This window comes from Pipistrellus kuhlii, unplaced genomic scaffold (assembly GCF_014108245.1).
Source record: "Pipistrellus kuhlii isolate mPipKuh1 unplaced genomic scaffold, mPipKuh1.p scaffold_m20_p_73, whole genome shotgun sequence".
In the NCBI taxonomy this organism is placed as follows: Eukaryota; Metazoa; Chordata; class Mammalia; order Chiroptera; family Vespertilionidae; genus Pipistrellus; species Pipistrellus kuhlii.
Window position 1 is genome coordinate 425,859 of NW_023425577.1, and position 18,429 is coordinate 444,287.

At 56.9% G+C, this 18,429-nt stretch overlaps 1 protein-coding gene across 16 annotated transcripts in view; it reads left to right on the plus strand.

Annotated features, from left to right (window-relative positions):
- The window catches only part of CACNA1A (calcium voltage-gated channel subunit alpha1 A), a 316,764-nt gene extending 309,097 nt beyond the window's left edge, over positions 1-7,667 (plus strand). For 10 of the 16 annotated variants that reach the window (XM_036422797.2, XM_045576043.1, XM_045576045.1 and 7 more), the window contains 9 exons: positions 612-719; positions 852-952; positions 1,891-1,991; positions 2,093-2,231; positions 2,382-2,495; positions 3,698-3,733; positions 4,745-4,955; positions 5,229-5,476; positions 6,148-7,667. In XM_036422797.2, coding sequence (XP_036278690.1) covers positions 612-719; positions 852-952; positions 1,891-1,991; positions 2,093-2,231; positions 2,382-2,495; positions 3,698-3,733; positions 4,745-4,955; positions 5,229-5,476; positions 6,148-6,804 — 1,715 coding nt within the window. In that variant the 3' untranslated portion in view covers positions 6,805-7,667. Of the gene's footprint in view, positions 1-611; positions 720-851; positions 953-1,890; positions 1,992-2,092; positions 2,232-2,381; positions 2,496-3,669; positions 3,734-4,744; positions 4,956-5,228; positions 5,477-6,147 lie in introns of those variants that run through there. The other 6 variants (XM_045576052.1, XM_045576051.1, XM_045576053.1 and 3 more) reach the window with 4 other exon arrangements.
- Positions 7,668-18,429: the final 10,762 nt, after the last annotated feature.

The following is an 18,429-nucleotide window of genomic DNA, read 5'->3' on the forward strand; positions in this document are numbered from 1 at the left end:
TTTTTTTTTAATATATTTTATTGACTTTTTACAGAGAGGAAGAGAGAGGGATAGAGAGTCAGAAACATCAATGAGAGAGAATCATTGATCAGCTGCCTCCTGCACACCCCCTACTGGGGATGTCCCCGCAACCAAGGTACATGCCCTTGACCGGGATCGAACCCGGGACCTTTCAGTCCGCAGGCCGATGCTCTATCCACTAAGCCAAACCGGTTTCGGCTAACTTAAACTTCTAATGCCACTTCTTCAAAATAGACTCACCCAGGCTGTGGTATTTTGTGGAAGAGCCACACTCAAGGGGCCAAAGAGCTGCATGTGGCTCTCGGGCCACAGTTTGCCGACCACCGGTCTAACCTAATGCAGTTGGAGTCAGGTGTTGACCTGGGCCGCCCAGCCCCTGTCAATGCTAAACTATCCCCCACGCAGCTTCTCCACAGTCCTGTCCCTGCCAAGGACCACAGCCCTGTGGCCATTCTCCTCTGGGCCAGCTGCACTGGGCACTGGGACCGTGGGAACCAGGACCCCAGAGCGCTGGGTAGGCGGGAGCTGCTGGCCCGGTGACTGGCCTCGAGGCCAGCAGGTGCTCAGGCCTCTCTGTGCCCACGTTGCAGGAGGGGCCGACAAACAGCAGATGGACGCCGAGCTACGGAAAGAAATGATGGCCATCTGGCCCAACCTGTCCCAGAAAACACTGGACCTGCTGGTTACCCCTCACAAGTGTAAGAGCCTAGACTGGCCTGGCCCCGGGCCCGACCCAACAGGACAGCGGGGGAAGGGAGAGGGGAGGAGGCGCCGGAGGACTGGTGCATACGGGGGCCCCCGTCCACAGCGAGCTTGCTCTATGCCCCCAGCCACGGACCTGACGGTGGGGAAGATCTATGCGGCCATGATGATCATGGAGTACTACCGGCAGAGCAAGGCCAAGAAGCTGCAGGCCATGCGTGAGGAGCAGGTACGGCTCAGGCCCTGGCCGTTCTCCCCTCCCACATCCCTCCCTCTGGGACCACCCAGGCTGGGAGACTGTACCTCCCTTGTCACCACGAAGACCATCCAGAGCAGGTCACTGAAAAGTAAGGCCCAACCTGGATTAGTTCATCGGCTCCACCAGCACTTCCTGGTCGCCAGGCACTGTTCTCGGCCCTAAGGGTGCAGCTGTGAAAAGCAGGCCAGGAGCCGAGATGCGGAAACGCCAGGAATGACAGCATGACTAAGTGAGACAGCGTGGCAGGGCATAGCCAGCGCCGTGGGAAAGAGTGCCTGGGAGAGAGGGGAACAGCTTCCAATGGGGAGTCAGGGGAGGCCTCCCTGAGGAGGTGACTTCCGAGCAAAGGCTCAAAGGAAGAGAAGAGAGAGGGAGCCAAGCAGACACCTGGGGAAGAGCGTTCTGGGCAGAGGGAACAGCCACTGCAGAGACCCTGAGGCAGCACTGTGCGTTTGAGTTTTGGAAACAGCAAGGTTTTATGGCGCAACCGGAGCCAGCAAGAGGGGCAGTGGGAGGGGCCAAGGTGGTAATTACGCAGGACCTTGGGGGCCATGCAGGGAACCTTGACTTTTGCTCTGAGTAAAGGGCTCCTGGAGGGGAGTGACCTCTTACAGGTGTTGATGTGCGCCCTCTGGTGGCCGTGGGGAGTAAGGGCTGGAGCGGGGAGACCTGAGAGGTGGATACTGCGCCGGTTAAGGGAGGAGACTGTGGGGCCGGACCTGGGTGCTGGCCATGGAGATTTGAGGAATGACCTCATTCTGGATGGATTTGGAAGAAGCTAGTAGGCTACTGATGGATCAGACCCTCCACAGCCTCTCCCACCCCCACTTATCCCTACCACGCGCACGCACACGCACACGCACACGCACGCACATACACTCTGCACACGCTGCTCTCTGCCTCCCCAGAACCGGACACCTCTCATGTTCCAGCGCATGGAGCCCCCGTCACCAACGCAGGAGGGGCAGAACGCCCTCCCCTCCACCCAGCTGGACCCCGGAGGAGGCCTGTGAGTGTCACTCGGGCGAGGAGGAGGGATGGAAGGGCGGGGAGTGCCGGGCCCAGGCACAGAAGCCCCCGGGGTGCCCACGGCCTGCGTCTCCCATGCAGGATGGCTCATGAGAGTGGCATCAAGGAGAGCCCTTCCTGGGTGACCCAGCGAGCCCAGGAGATGTTCCAGAAGACGGGCACCTGGAGCCCAGAGCGAGGGCCCCCGACCGACATGCCCAACAGCCAGCCCAACTCTCAGGTGCCCGTCCCCTGCCTGCCCCACTGCTCACGGCCTGGGCAGTCCAGGAGGGCGGGGCCGGGCCTGCCGCTCCACGCACACCGGGCTGCCTGCCCCTGGGGTACGTGTGCCCGGCCCCGGGCTCACCCGGCCTTGCCATCTGCCCCGCAGTCTGTGGAGATGCGAGAGATGGGCCGAGATGGCTACTCCGACAACGAGCGCTACCTCCCCACCGAAGGCCAGGCCCGGGCTGCCTCCATGCCCCGCCTCCCAGCAGAGAACCAGGTGAGCGCTTTCACCCCCCTCCTGAAGCCCGGGGCATCTCCTTCCTCCTCCGGGACACGGGCCCTGCCTGCTGCGCCTGTCCTCTGAGCCCTCCTGCTGGAGGGCAGAGGAAGGGCTCCCTGGGCAGAGTGCAGTAGCCACTGCCAAGTGGTTTGTCTCCGCCCTGGTTGGTGGTGCTGAGGCGGGAGGATGTGGGGGACACGTGCGGGGGGGGGGGGGGGGTGTGACGTGTGAGACTGCAATCGAGGGTACAAGCATGCACACACATGCACACATACACATACATATGTGTGTGTTTCATGCACATGCACTCGCTTGCGCCAGTAGGTCTGCTTTCAGAAACCTGGCAGGTCCTAGGACCTGGCGGCAGAGTCTGGGGAAGGCCCGGGACAGCGTGGATTCATCCTGTCTGGTCTCTGGGGGCGCTGCTGGGCAGGGGCCGGGGCAGGGGCGTGTGCCTGGTGTGTGTCTGTGGCTGCTTTACCAGCTGCAGGGCCTGGGGGGGGGGGGGGTAATGCGGATCCCGGTGCCCCGGGCCCATGGGCACTGAACCAGAAGCATGGCTGGCTGTCCGCCTGGCCCGGGAGGTGGGGCAGCATGTCTGACCGGAGGGCTGCCGTGTGCTGTGCCGGCTCGTCTGCACGGGGCGGAAGGCTGCGCTGTGCCTGGCCGGGCCAGGTCTCCCAGGGCCTGGCCTTTGGCTGTGGGAACTTGAGTGGGAAGCACTCAGCCTGCATGTGGCTGCCCAGCCCTATCCTGCCAGCCTGTGCCCCCCAGGACTTAGCTGCTGGGCCCTGGGAGAGGGTTGAGACAAACCCAGCGGATGGCCACCTCCCCAAACTACACCCCTTCCCCCCCCCCCCCAGCTTTGAGTGTCAGCTGGAGCCAGGGCTGGAGGCATTGCATGAGGCAGAGCCGGGGGCCAGGGGCCTGTGGCTATACCATCCCATCTGTCCATCCCTTGCCTCTGCCATCTGTCTGTCTGTGGTGTCTCCTGTCTGTCTCCTCTGTGCCCCTAGGGGGGACTGCTGGCTGGGCCAGGGTCATCCCTTACCAGGGACTCGAACCCCTCTTTCCCTCCCTCCACTCCCCCCCCTCACTCCTCAGGTCTGTGTACCACCTCTCACTCCCCCTCTTGGCTTTTATATTTATTTTCTTCTTTCTGTTTTTTCTGTGTGCACCATCCCGTGGGGCTGTGACAGAGGAGAAGGGGCCGGCCACGTGGGAATAACCTCAGTGTATGTACCGCCCGCCCGTCTGCCACCCAGCTGGGCCCCGGCCCCCTCTTCCTGCCCACCCCCCCTCGGGGGAGTCCCGTCATCCCGGACTCCATCCTTCCTTGGCAGACAACACCCCCCCCTCCCCGTGGAGACCTGTCCTCCTGTGTCCTGTTCTCTGTGTGCGCCCCCCCCCTGTGCCCCGTGGAGGTGGCCCTTCCTCACCCCCTTCCCCTCGCCCTCCTCCACCCGTTCCCTTCAGAGCCCGCACTCCAAGAATCCTGAATGACGCCCCCACACCTGGCCCCTCTCATTTCCCTGCCCACCCCTAACCCTCTGGTCTTGCAGCCCTGTGTCCCTAACACTCCTGCCTCAGTGTCCCCAGCCCTTCAGCTGGGCCGGATCTAGGGGACGTCCCCCGGCTGCTCCTCCTCTCCCAGCTGCAGAGAACGAGGGGGGTTGTGCAGGGAAGGGGGGCGTGACGCCGTGGGTGGTACAGCCCGCACAGGTTCCCAGGCTGCAGGCTGAGGACGAGAAGGCAGGTCTCCGAGGACCTAGGTGTCAGGGCAGCCCCTCCGGTGGGCAGGCAAGCCCAGACCCCACGGCCACGGAGGACATGATTTGGGGTGCTGGGTGCCCATGCCCCTGAACCTTAGGCCTCACCACCTCCAGGAGAGCAGGCAGGGGCGCGGGCAGGGCCTGCCGCCCGGTTCCCGGGTTTGCTCTCGGGATGAGCACAGCTCTTCTCTTCTGCCAGGCGGCCCGCCCGTGGCCGATGCCAGGGCCTGGAGGTGCCCCAGGGGGCGGTCCTGAGAGGCGGCAGGAATGGCCAAGACGGGCTCTTGGCCAGAAACCAGATGGGCGTGGGAGGGGACAGAGGCACTCCGGGGCCCTCGGTGATCAGATCCCACCACCCACCACCCACCCCGCCCAGACCTCGGCCTGAATGGTCACACCTCGTGGCTGACGGCTGAGAGGGCAGCACAGACGGGGCCAGCCACTGACTCCAGCCCGCCGGCCTGTCTTCCCCAGACCATCTCAGACACCAGCCCCATGAAGCGCTCAGCCTCCATGCTGGGCTCCAAGGCCCGGCGCCTGGAGGACTACTCCCTGGAGCGGGTGCCGCCCGAAGAAAACCAGCGGCACCACCAGCGGCGCCGGGACCGGGACCGCGACCGGGACCGGGACCGCGGCCACCGGGCCTCCGAGCGCTCCTTGGGCCGCTACACGGATGTGGACACAGGTGGGCCCCTGCAGGGCCAGAGCTGAAGGCCCTGCCAGGGGACAGGAGGGGCGAGGAGAGAAAGCAGGGGGGAGACACTGAGAGAGGAGGGCTGGGTGGCACCCAGCTGGGCTAAGGGTGAGGGAGCCTGGGGACTGCACCCCACACCCCCTCCTCCCCTGGCCAGGAGAGAGCACTGCTCTCTGGGACCCACAGACCCTCTGGGTGGCCCCCCGGGCGCATGTCCCGCCCCTCCTCACGGCCTGCCGTCTGTCTGACCCCCGCCCGGCCCAGGCTTGGGGACAGACCTGAGCATGACCACCCAGTCGGGGGACCTGCCCTCAAAGGAGCGGGACCAGGAGCGGGGCAGGCCCAAGGACCGGAAGCACCGGCAGCACCACCACCACCACCACCACCACCACCCCCCGCCCCCCGACAAGGAGCGCTACGCCCAGGAGCGGCCCGACCCCCGGGCCCGCGCCCGGGACCAGCGCTGGTCCCGGTCCCCGAGCGAGGGCCCCGAGCACATGGCACACCGGCAGGTGGGTGCGGCGGGAGGTGCCCCCAGACCGGGCCGCGGGGGGCCGGGGAGGAGGGTGGCCCCACACCCCACAGCCACTCCCCACCGTGACCTCTGGCCCTGCCCACCACGGGGCTCCTTCCCAAGCCGAGGGGGGCCTGGGGGAGGGTGGGCATTGCCGCCCGCCACTGTGGTCCCCCACCCCGCCCCAGCCCCCGCCCGCCTGCCGCCCCCCCTGCCTGCAGCTGCTTCCTCTTTGGTTCTGGCCAGCCCAGTCCTCGCGCTTTCCTTTAACCCGGCTTCCGTTTTTGTTCCGATTTATGATTTCTGTCCTCTGGACGCCTGTGAGTAATTTTTGAAACTTCTGCTATTTTAACCCCGAAACTTACAAAACTCCATTTCTCATTTCTCTTTTCACTTTGTTGTGTTGGTTTTTTGACTTCCCCCGCCCTCCTTGTCTCTCTCCCTCCTTCCCCTCCCCCCCCCCCTCTCCCTCTCCTCCCCCTCCTCCCGGTGGCTGTTGCTTTTTTCCCTTTTTTTTTTTTTCCATTCAAACGTCCTGTCCTCCACCTCCTCCTCCCCCCCCTCCCGCCCCGGCCCCTCCCGGCCCCTCCCCGTGTCTCCCCCTGTCTCCTCCTGGTTGATTTGTTTGTATCTTTTGTTTTGATTTCCTTTGTTTCAATTTTCGTGTAGGGCAGTAGTTCCGTAAGTGGAAGCCCAGCCCCCTCAACATCTGGTACCAGCACTCCGCGGCGGGGCCGCCGCCAGCTCCCCCAGACCCCCTGCACCCCGCGGCCGCACGTGTCCTACTCCCCGGTGGTCCGCAAGGCGGGCGCGGGGCCCGCGCAGCAGCAGCAGCCGGCGGCGCGGCCGGGCCGGGCGGCCCCGGGGGGCGGCCCGCGGAGGTACCCGGGCCCCGCGGCCGAGCCCCCCGCCGGGGAGCGGCCGCCGGGGGGACCCCGCTCGCCCGCCCCGGAGCGGCGGGGCGCGGCGCCCAGCGAGTCCCCCAGGGCGTGTCGCCACGGCGGCGGCGGGGCGCGGTGGGCGGCCGAGTGGTCCCCGGGCCCCCGGCACCACGGGCACCCCCGCCGCGGCTCCGACTACGACGAGGCGGACGGCGGGGGGGACGCGCCCTACGACGCGCCCTACGAGCCGCCCCCCGCGCGGCGCCCGTGCTCGCCCAGGACTCCCCGGGCCGCGGGCCTGGCGGGCGCGTCGCCCTCCCGGCACGGCCGGCGGCTCCCCAACGGCTACTACGCGGCCCACGGACCGGCCAGGCCCCGCGGCCCGGGCCCCCGGAGAGGCCCGCACGACGCCTACAGCGAGACAGACGACGACGACTGGTGCTAAGCCCGGGCGAGGTGGCCCCGCGCCCGCCCGGCCCCCCGCGCCCCCCGCGCACAGCCCCCCACGGGGAGGAGCCGCCGGCCGCCGCGGGGCCACCTCGCTGCCTGCCACCCGCCCAGCACCGGGGGGAGGCCGGGGCGAGGACCTGCCGGACGCCCCCGGACTCTGGAGGGAGTCCCCAGGGCCGGGGCACACCACCGTGTGTCCCCCAAAGACCCTCGGCGCCCCCCACCACCCACCCACCCACCCAGCCCCGCCTCCCCCCACGACGGGGACCCTCGGGGGACAGACCAACTACACAGCCAAGGGATTCGAATCAACTCAGCCATTTTTGGAGAACCTTGGGGGGAAAAATGGAAATTTCAAAAAAAAAAAAAACATTTTTAAAAGAAAAAACGGGGAGAAAAAAAAAATCCGCTTCTATTGATGAGTTTTATCATCTCAATTGGACCTTCCCTTCCCCCCGTGAACGCGAGCTGGTGGCCCGTGTGCGGCAGCGGAACCGGAGCCCAGCGTCCCACAGACCTCCGCCCGACGGCTCAGACCCCACACACGTGCTCAGACACACAGGAGTGCTTGCTGGTTATACCAAACCCTACTATTACTGCCTGCAGAAATCGATTTAAAAAAAAATAAACAATTTTAAAAAGGACAAAAAAATTAATGATTGAGAACAGAAGCATTTTTTCTGACATCTGGTCCTGCTTGAAATAACAAAAGAAACAAAACAAAAAAAGACCAACACCACCGGTTTCCTTTGCTTCTTTTTGCCTTTTTCCTACCTTGTTTGAAAACTGTGGGCTTGGGACTGTGAATTATTGCATGACATTCAAAAAGAGAAAAAAAAAATAAAAAGTTGAATCAAAGGGCTTATGGACTGAGTGGTCTTTAACCCTCTGCCAAGGGTCCCCGGGGTTTTGTGGGGAACCGTGGAAGGAGGGGCTTTGAAAGTCGCTAAGAAGGGGAGCTGGAGCCCCCCAGCATCCGGGTGTGCCACGCCCAGCAGAGAGCTCAGCAGACAAGCACCACTGGGTTCCCAGCTCGGTGGCCAGGGCGCCATGATGCCAGCTGCCTCCTTAGCAGGCCCAGGAAAGCCGAGGCCAGAGATGCTAAGCAGGTCCTCGCCAGCTGTCCAGGAAGACACTAGAAAGGTGGTGATGTTTGTTCACTTGTTTTCCTTTTTCAGTTACTATTTGCATTCGAGAGAGGGTTTTAGGCCTAGCCAGTTTGGTTCAGTGGCTAGAGCGTCAGCCTGGGGACTTGAATGACCCCAGGTTTGATTCTGGTCAAGGGCACATGCCTGGCTCAATCCCCACTAGGGGGTGTGCAGGCAGCTGGTCAATCTCGTATCATTGATGTGCCTATCTCTCTCCCTCTCCCTTCCACTCTGTCATCAATAAAAATACATTTTTTTAAAAACGAGAGAGAGGGTTTTAACTTCCTACCCAGACAACTTGACCAGTCATAACCCCCACAGGCTTCCAGACCAGCTGTCTGCGAAGGCCAGTGCTGATCCCTGTCAGAGGTCCCCCTGGAGGTGAGGGGTGGGATGGAAGGATGCATGCAATTCTCTCTAGAGCCACGAAGCTACAGCCATCTGTTGGCCAGAGAATGAGGCGCACTGTTGGAGCCCCCCACACCACCCTGGGACCAGGAGGCCAAGCTTGTAGCTGAGTGCCAGGAGTCTGGACCCCAGGCCTCCACAGCCCACACCTTCAGCTGGAGAGAGTGTAAGTTGCCCAGTAGACACAGGTGGAGGGAGGAGGAATCTGAATGAAGAGGCAGAGGAGGACTCGCCTGGCCTCACAACTCAGTGCCTGGCCGGAGCCACATGGCCTGGGGACCTGAAGGAGGGACAGGGAGACAGGCTCTGGGGGCCAGGGATGCTGCTCGAATGCCCCGGGCAGCTCCCTCTCACAAATATCTGAGATCCAGGCTCCGTTTCAGACAGGTCCTTAAGGCTTGAAGGAACTGCTGCCCTCTCCCTGCAGCCGACCGCCTCCCATTGCTAGAGGAATGGAGTCTTAAAGTCCTGTCTGTGAAATGGGACCCTCTGCTGTGTCTGAGAGGCAACATTTTCCATCTACCCTCTTCGGTGCAGTGACTGAGGCCGTGAATTAAACCAACAAATGGCAGATTAACGGGAGAGAATGCACAAGGTTTTTAGTAATACAGAAAAGAAGTGGAATTCAAAGCAGCATTTTGACTCGGGGACTTCTATATCATTTGAAACAAAGGAAAGAGGATTTGGGCTTCAAGGGACTATAAACTGTGGGAAAATGAGGAAATGGAGGAACTAGAGGAATGGAAAGGGGATTGTAGTAGGTTTGTTGATGCAGACTCAGCTCAGTGCTGGCTCCCCATTTCCAGTGATACCAGCCCCTCTAACTAGTACAGCCGGCAGAGATCCCACAAAGGAAAATTCATGTCACCTTCTCGGAGGGAAAAGTATTCGCTGCTTGTAGGCAGAAAGGGAGAGGGCAGAGAACTCCCTGCATCTGTTGAGTCTCAATTGCCTTCAACTCAAAATGATCCTACGCAGAAGCGGTATATTTGGGGGAGCAACCCCTGGCTCCCATCAGCTGCCAAAGGGATTGGGGGTCATGGTTGGGTGAGACAGATCTTGGGAGAGACGGATCTGTGCTGGGTCACCCAATGGCGCTCCCCAACTACCTAAAACGCAGGCAGCACTGAGGTGAAGTCCTGATTTTAGAGAAACAACCAGAAGGGGGCGTGTGAGGACAGGACACTCAGCAGGAAAGCCTCACCAGCACAGCAAAGCGAGTTATCTTACCAGAGCTTAGACAAAACATTGAAGTTTAATAAAAACAAAACTTTTACAAAATTAATGAAATATCCCTAGCCGGTGCCCTGCAGACTGAAGGGTCGCGGGTTCAATTCTGGTCAAAGGCATGTACCTTGGTTGCAGGCTCCATCCCTGGCTCCAGTGGGGGTGCCACCAAATGGATGTGTTGCTCTCACATAGATGTTTCTCTCCCCCTCTCTTCCATTCTCTCTAAAAAAATCAACGGGAACGTGGATGGCAAGAAGTCTGAAACGAAGGTGTCAGCAGGGTTTCCAAGCCACACTGAAGGCTCTGAGAGAGAATACACCCCCACCACCGCCTTCCCTGTCTGGTGGTACTGCGTTCCTTGGCTTGTGGCTGCCTCACTTCAGCCTCGGCCTCTGTCTTCCCTCGGCCTGGTTTCCGGTGTCTCTGTGTGTCCTTTTCTGTCTTTTATGAAGACACATTCACTGAATCTAGGACCCTCTCAATCTATTGTAGTATGAGCTCATTTCCATCCTTGCCTTCATCCCATCTGCAAGGACCCCATTTCCAAATAAGGTCCCTGTAATTGAATAACATACTTGGTCTTTGTCCCAGTTCCGGGCACAGAGCTCCTAAAACCCTCGGTATTTCCTGAGTCATAGGAGTACCTTTCGCTATTCATAAGGAACCCCTTCAGGGTACAGCTGTGTTTATGCTAGTGAGGTAACTTAGGGTGGGGGTCCCCAGGTTGCTTTAGGATGGGGTCTGGTCTCCAGGAAGAGGGTTGGGGGTGGGAAGTTTCTGGCCACCTCCACCTTCTGGGAACAATAGGGGGGACAGAGACTGGGTGACAGAAACAAAGATGTAAGGAGAGCTTCCAAGTGGGACATCCCAGCTTCACGGGGACAGGAGCTCCGGCTCTCGGGACCCTTTCCTCTGGCAGTTCAATTTGAATTCTTTATAACAAACCAGTAACATCGAAAGTGCCTTCCTGCCCGGCCGGTGTGGCTCAGAGTTTGAGTGTTTGAGCATTGACCTATAAACCAGGAGGTGATGGTTCGATTCCTGGTCAGGGCACATCCTCAAGTTATGGGCTGGATTGGGGGGAGGGGGGGAGGGGGTGCAGGAGACAGCCGAACAATGATTCTCATCATTGATGTTTCTATCTCCCGCTCCCTTCCTCTCTGAAGTCAATAAAAAAATATTTTTAAATAAAAAGAATGGGCTGAAACGGTTTGGCTCAGTGGATAGAGCGTCATCCTGCGGACTAAAAGGTAGTCAAGGGCATGGACCTTGGCTTCTGGCACATCCCCAGTAGGGGGTGGGCAAGAGGGAGCTGATCGATGTTTCTCTCTCATCGATGTTTCTAACTCTCTGAAGAACAATAGGGAACAATAGGAAGAACAATAGGAAGAGGGATCTCTCTCTTCCTCTCTGTAAAAAATCAATTAAAAAAAATATATATATTAAATATATTTGATTGATTTTGTATAGAGAGGGAGAGAGATAGAGAGTTAGAAACATCAACAAGAGAGAGTGATCGATCAGCTGCCTCTTGCACACCCCATACTGGGGATATGCCCTCAACCAAGGTACATGCCCTTGACCGGAATCGAACCCGGGACCTTTCAGTTCCCAAGCCGATGCTCTATCCATTGAGCCAAACCGGTTTCGGCAATAAAATATATTTTTTATAATTAATTAGGCCAATGAGTTTATTAGGCAATTGCTAGTACACAGAGGAAAAAAGGACTGGTCCTGGGGCATAGAGTCCAACCCACCGGCGGCAGCATGGCTAGGAAGGAGTTCTGCAAGCATTTTTATACATCAAGTTGGGGGAAGGAAATGTAAGCTGCTCTGAAAGGACTTACAAATGGGAGAAGCCTGAGCCAGGCAGCTCTGGGGTAGGCCAGCAGAGGCCGCAAAGCTCATGTGTAAACAAGAACTTGGGGCTCCTGGGGTTCCAGTGCACCTGGCTCTTCTCTCACCCTCTTTTTTTTCTTTTTCCTCTCTATTTTTATTTTATTTTTTAAATATATTTTATTTATTTTTTTACAGAGAGGAAGTGAGAGGGCTAGAGAGTTAGAAACATCAATGAGAGAGCAAGAGCTATTCAGCTGCCTCCTGCACACTCCCCAATGGGGTTGTGCCCTCAACCAAAGCACATGCCCTTGACTGGAATCGAACCTGGGACCCTTCAGTCCGCAGGCTGATGCTCCATCCACTGAGCCAAACCAGTCAAGGCTGGCTATTCTCTTTTTAGACAACCTCAGAAATAGCCATCTGGAAATTTTTGGTTTGTTTTATTAATATGTGCTTTTTTATTGATTTATTTGTGTGTTTTTTTGGGGTGGGTTTGCGATGAAGCAAGAGGGAGAGAGAGGGAAACATTGATGTGAGAGAGAAACATAAACACACACACACACACACACACACACACATGCACACACCTGACTAGGGATGGATCCAGACCACAACCCAGGCATTTACCCTGACCAGGAATTGAACCAGCGACCCCCCAGTGCGCAGGACAATGCCCAACCAACTGATCCACACTGGCCCTGGCTGGCAGCTCATTTATTAATTCCAACATACACTAACGGAGCGTGAGCAGTTTGCTGGCCGGCTTTGCTGCCATTGTTAACGGATTAACCACTTTGTCTCTTCTCCCCGCCCTCTGGCCTGCTGTAAGGTAATTCAGGTCACCTCAGAATCTCCCTGTCAGAGTCCCCTTGTCCTCGGTGCCTTGTGAGGACACATGAAGAAGACACCATCTGTGAACAGGAAGAGAGCCCCCACCAGACACGGAATTGCTGGACCTTGATCTTGGGCTCCCAGCCTCCAGAGCAGCCAGAAATAGGTGTCTGTTGTGTGTGAGCTTCACGCAGAAGTATCCTCCTAGAGCAGCCCAGCACTGAGACAGCTGGGCCCCTGCAGGAGGCCAGATGGGGAAGCTGCAGAGGGGGAGCAAACGGGGCTGCCGGCCGGGGCAGAGTCCGCACCGGGGGGTGGACATGGAACCACTGTCGCTCTGAGACAGGCCGTACGCCAGGACGAGTGGCGTCGGGAAGCAGAGACAGATGGCTGAGCAAGCTGGCCGAGCGAGAGCAGGATGCCTTTGCGCGAGGCTTATGTACAACAGCCGGACACAGAAGGCTGCCTCCCTGGAGGTAGCCTCGGGGCCTCAGGTGTATTTCCAGCTCCAGGCCCAGAAAAGCAGCAAACCCAGGTGAGCCACGCCAGGACTGGCTGCAGTGGTTACAGACCCTGGCACTGACCGATCAGTACAGACCAGGCCCCTGAAAACGCACGGCTGGAAGGATGACGAAGACTCTGCCGAAGTCCTCCAAGGAGACCTCCCCCAATTCCCACCTGCAGGAGAGGGAAAAGGCCCTTCCACAAAGGCTGTGCTCTCTCTCAGGGTCACCCCTGCCACTCCCTCCCCCTTCTTTCCTTCCATCTTCATCCCCCACAGGCATGCATCTCCTCCACCCTCAGAGACCCCACAAGACCTGCACCCAGGAGAGCAGTGGACAGCAGCAGCTTGCCCCAGGCTGACCCCCGAAGCTGTCTCCAAGGCCCCTTTTTCTCTGACTTCCCAGAGAGCCCAACCTGGGCTCTCCTGCTGCTGCTTCTATGCTATGCCCTTCCTTGTTTCATTGACCCCAGCCTTCTTTATTTTTAATCCTCATCCAAGGACGTGTGGGGTTTTGTGTGTTTTTAATTTGATTTTATAGGGAAATGAAGGGAGAGAGAGAGAGAGAGAGAGAGAGAGAGAGAGAGAGAGAGAGAGAGAGAGAGAGAGAGAGAGAGAGAGAGAGAGAGAGAGAGAGAGAGAGAAGAGAGAGAGAGAGAGAGAGAGAGAGAGAGAGAGGGAAGAGAGAGAGTGACATCGGTTGCTTCCCCTACACGTCCTGACTGGGATCAAACCCACAACCTTTTGGTGTACAGGACAATGCTCCAACCCACTGAGCCACCCGACCAGGGCACTGTCCTCAGCTTTAATAAATGTGCCCTCTTAGTCACCTGGACCAGTTGAGATCTCTCCTACATGAAGTCAAGAACCTACACACTACCAGCTGGCCCTAGGCAGATCCACACAGGGCCAGGTCCCCTGTCCTGTAGCCACCCACCCTTGCCCTGGATCTCCAGGACAGCCCCCTCCGATAAGGGTGACACCCACACTCCATTGAGCCTCCTGTCCTTGCCCAGAACAGCACACTGTGCCCCTCTATGGCCTCCCTGTCACAGCCACCACCTCAGGCCCTGCCAGCTATGGCGCTTCAGCCGGGTCCCAGCTCCCCACACTGTTCTGCCCAGGCCCAGCTCTCCCCCAGCACCTCCTCCCTCACCCACCTGCTCCAGCTCTTACCTGTGAGAGAGGCCTGGCCATCTGGGATCCACTGGAAAGGATCTGAAAGGAGAGCACACCGCCCCTGAGGGCGGCAGTTCCATCCAGAGCGGGCTGGGAGGGCACCGTTAGGTCTCCAAAATACATGATGGCTTTTATAACTTGTGTTTTTATTTTCAAATGTTTTTATTGACGTCAGAAAGAAATGGAGAGGTGTAGAGAGATAGAAACACCGATGATGAGAGAGAATCGTTGACTGGCTGCCTCTTGCACACCCCTACACTGGGGATGGAGCCCGCACACAGCCCAGGCATGCGCCCTGACCGGGAATGGAACCGTGATTTCCTGGTTCACAGGTCGATGCTCAGTCACTGAATCACACTGGCCAGGCGGCTTTTGGAAACAGTTTTTAAAGCTGTACAGACAGGTTCTGGCTGGGTAGCTAAGTTGGTTATAGCATCGTCCCAACATTAGTATGCCAAGGTTTCGGGTTTGATCCCTCCACACCAATCAGGACACATACAGGAGTTAGCTAATGCCCTGGCTGGTTTGGCTCAGTGGAAAGAGCGTCGGCCTGTGGACTGAAGGATCCCAGGTTCGATTCTGGTCAAGGGCATGTACCTTGGTTGCGGGGCATATCCCTGATAGGGGGTGTGCAGGAGGCAGCTGGTTGATGTTTCTCTCTCATCGATGTTTCTAGCTCTCTGTCCCTCTCCCTTCCTCTCTGTAAAAAATCAATAAAATATATATTTTTTAAAAAGAGTCAACTAATGAAGGCTTAAATAAGTGGGACAACAATTCCTCTCCCTCTCAAAATCAGTAAATAAAAACAATAAAGTGGTTCCTGAGCCCCAGATCGTCCTGGCCTATCAAAGATCACATTACAATAATCGATCAATTGGACAACTAACTTTGACTCGCATCCCTCCCCCAAAACCAAGGCCCGGGCCTCGTTCAAGGTTATGTCCCCAGCTCTTGGCCCCAAGGAGTACTCAGAGGGACAGCTGGTTGAGCTGAGGTTGCACACGCAGGACAGGCAAGGAGCACCAGATAGGCAGCGCCACCTAGAGGTCAGACGGTGAATGGCCAAAGGCATGATCACTGTAACTAACGGGTCAGCGACCAACCAGCGCAGCAGCGCTTCGAGGAGAGGAGAGGAGGCAGTGGGGGGGGGGCTTGAGGGCACCCTTACCCGCTGCTCCAGGGACAGAGCAGGGTCAGCCTGAACAATGCGGATGTAATTGTCCTGCCTATCGAAATAACTTTTTATCGACGACTCCAAAGTAAGTGACCCAGCCCTAATTGGTTTGGCTCAGTGGATAGAGTGCAGGCCTGCGGACTGTAGGATCCCAGGTTCGATTCAAGGGCATGTACCTTGGTTGAAGGCACATCCCCCGTAGGGGGTGTGCAGGAGGCAGCTGATTGATATTTCTCTCTCATTGATGTTTCTAGCTCTATCCCTCCCACTTCCTCTCTGTAAAATATATCTTTTAAAAATAAAGTAGATGACCCAGGAGGACCCTGTGAGCCTCTACATTTCTGCCTCAGCCTTTCCTCAGGGATTGCCCAGAGCGGAGAGAAGGCCAGCAGAGGCGTTCTGGGAGACGAAGAGAGGAGGGGCTGGCAGGAGAAGCAGGTGGGGGAGATGTATTCTCTTATTTGAAAGATTTTTTATTGATTTATTTACATTATCTATTTATTTGAGAGAGAGAAACATCGATGGGCTGCCTTCTGCAGGCCCCCTACCTGGGATCATGGGAATCAAACCCCCAACTTTTCTGTGCATGGGACAACACCCAACCAACTGAGCCACACTGGCCAGGGCGAGGGAGACGCTCAGATCACAAGACTAAGGGCCAGAAGGTTTCCATCTGCCCAGGCCTTGCCCCAGGCCTGCAGGTAAAGGACCTTGAATCAGCAGCCGATTCGTTTCCCTTTAGTCAGCCCTGCTGCCTCCAGGCGGGTGAGGGCATGCCCCTCGGGTCTTTGAACTTCAGGCGGTGAAAAGTTCAAGGTGGCTCTAGGTATTGCACAAATCTCCATGCTCCACCCCACCCTCTCTGGTCAGGGAGAGTGCGGTCACGTTGCCCCATGCCCTGAGAAGTGAATCAGAAGTCCCTGGTGGGCAGGGATGGCTAACGGGAGCGCCTCTCCCCACCGGAGCCCTCACACTGTCCTGCTCTGGGTCAACTGGTCCTGGGGGTTTCCACCTGCTGGGCAGAGAAGTCTGTGGTGACCAGATTCCCCCTGGAGACACAGTGGTCTAGTCCAGTGGTCGGCAAACTGCGGCTCTCGAGCCACATGCTGCACAAGCTGTGGTTTGCCGCTCTGTTGACGAATGGGTTTTCCAACCACTGACCTAGACTCTTGATTCCAATAATTACAGGCTGTTGTTGTTCCTTGTGATTAAGCCCCTATCCATTGGTTGGCAAACTCAGTCAAACTCTCCAGCTGCAGTTTGTCAACCACTGGTCTAGGCTTCCATTCCCATCCTGGTCAAGGAGTGCAAGAGGCAACCAATTGATGTTTCTCTCTCTCTCTCTCTCTCTCTCTCTCTCTCTCTCTCTCTCTCTTTCTCTCTCTCTCTCTCTTTCTCTTTCTCCCTTCCTCCCTCCCTCCCTTTCTTCCTTCCTTCCTTCTGCCCTCTCTAAAAAAATAATGGAAAAAATATGCTCAGATGAGGAAGGAAGGAAGGAAGGAAGGAAGGGAGGGAGGAAGGAAGGAAGGAAGAAGCCATTATGTGGAATGAAAGAAGCCAGACCAGAAGGTCACTATTGTATGATCCCATTGATGCGAAAAGTCCAGAACAAGCAAACCTGTAGAGACCAGAGTAGATTGGTGGTTGCCACCAGAGGCTGAGACGGGGGTGGGGAGTGACAGGAGTGGGTTTATCTTGGGGCGATGAAAATATTTTGAAACTAGGAGGGTGGTGGTTGCACAACATTGTGAATGTTCTCCACGCTGTGGAATTATACAATTTAAGCAGTGGATTCTGTGTGCATTTCATCTATGTTACAAAAACACACAAAAACAAATTCTACCTGTTCCTTTTTACTTCCTTTATGGTGGTGCCCAGAATATTTAAACATGACTCCACTCACTTTATTTTTATTTGTTTACTTTTTGTGTTGTTAATCTTCACCTGAGGATATTTTTCCATTGATTTTTAGGGAGAGTGGAAGAGAGAGAGAGAAAAATCAACGTGAGAGAATCATCAAGCTGTTGCCTCCTGCATGTGCCCTGACCAGGGCCTAGGCCAGGGAGGAGCCTGCAACCAAAGTACATGCTCTTGACCAGAATCGAACCTGGGACCCTTTAGTCCACAGGCCAATGCTCTATCCACCGAGCCAAACCGGCCAGGGCTCGGCAACGACTCACTTTCAATGACTGTTAAATGTGACTGGACTAGACCAGTGGTCGGCAAACTGGCTCGAGAGCCACATGTGGCTCACCAGCCGCGGTTTGCCATTCTGTGGACTAATGACTTTGCCAACCACTGATCTATCCACTGAGCCAAAGCGGCGAGGGCCAGCATAATGTGTCATGGTTCATCCACATGGTCACATGTGGCAGGACTTCATTCCTTCTCTCAGGTGAATGACATTCCAGTGAGTGGAAGGACCGCGTTTTGCCTATTCATTCACCTGTTGATGGGCAGCTGGGCTGTCCCGCCTCTCGGTGACTGCGAATAGCGCTGCTGTGTGTGCGCCTGTCCGTGTTCTTGTCTGCACCCCTGTTCTCAATACTTTTGGAGTCTAGACCGGGAGGTAGGATTGCCAGGCTCTATGATAACTCAATGCTTAGCTTTTTGAGGAAGGGGATAAAATTACATTGAATAATACGTTTTTAAAAATATATATATTTTATTGATTTTTTATAGAAAGGAAGGGAGAGTTAGAAACATCGATGAGAGAGAAACATCAATCAGCTGCCTCCTGCACACCCCCTACTGGGGATGTGCTCGCAACCAAGGTACATGCTCTTGACCGGAATTGAACCCCGGATCCTTCAGTCTGCAGGCTGACGCTCTATTCACTGAGCCAAACCGGTTTCAGTGAATATTTGTTTAACACAACATAGCCAACACATAATCATGTCAGCATGTAACCAATGCGAACATCATTGCAATCTTTTATGTTCTTCTTTCCTTACTGAAGTCTTTGAAACCCAGCGTGTGTTTTTCACTCGGAGGACCTCTCAGTTTGGACCAGCTGCGCTTTGAGCGCTTGTGGCTCGGGGTGACTGACCATCCTGGGCAGTGAGGGCAGCCTCGCACCTCCCTCTCTCCAGTTCTGTGGCACCTGGGCATCATCCCCACCACTGTCCCCTCATCTGGGGGCCTCGGTGCTGCCATGACATTGGCATAGCAGGGTCCTCCACCCTGACTGTGCCACCTACAGACACATACATCCTGTTACGGACTGAATGTCTGTGTCACACACACACACACACACACACACACACACCCCGCATCAGATCTTAACACCCAACCCCCATGTCATGGTAT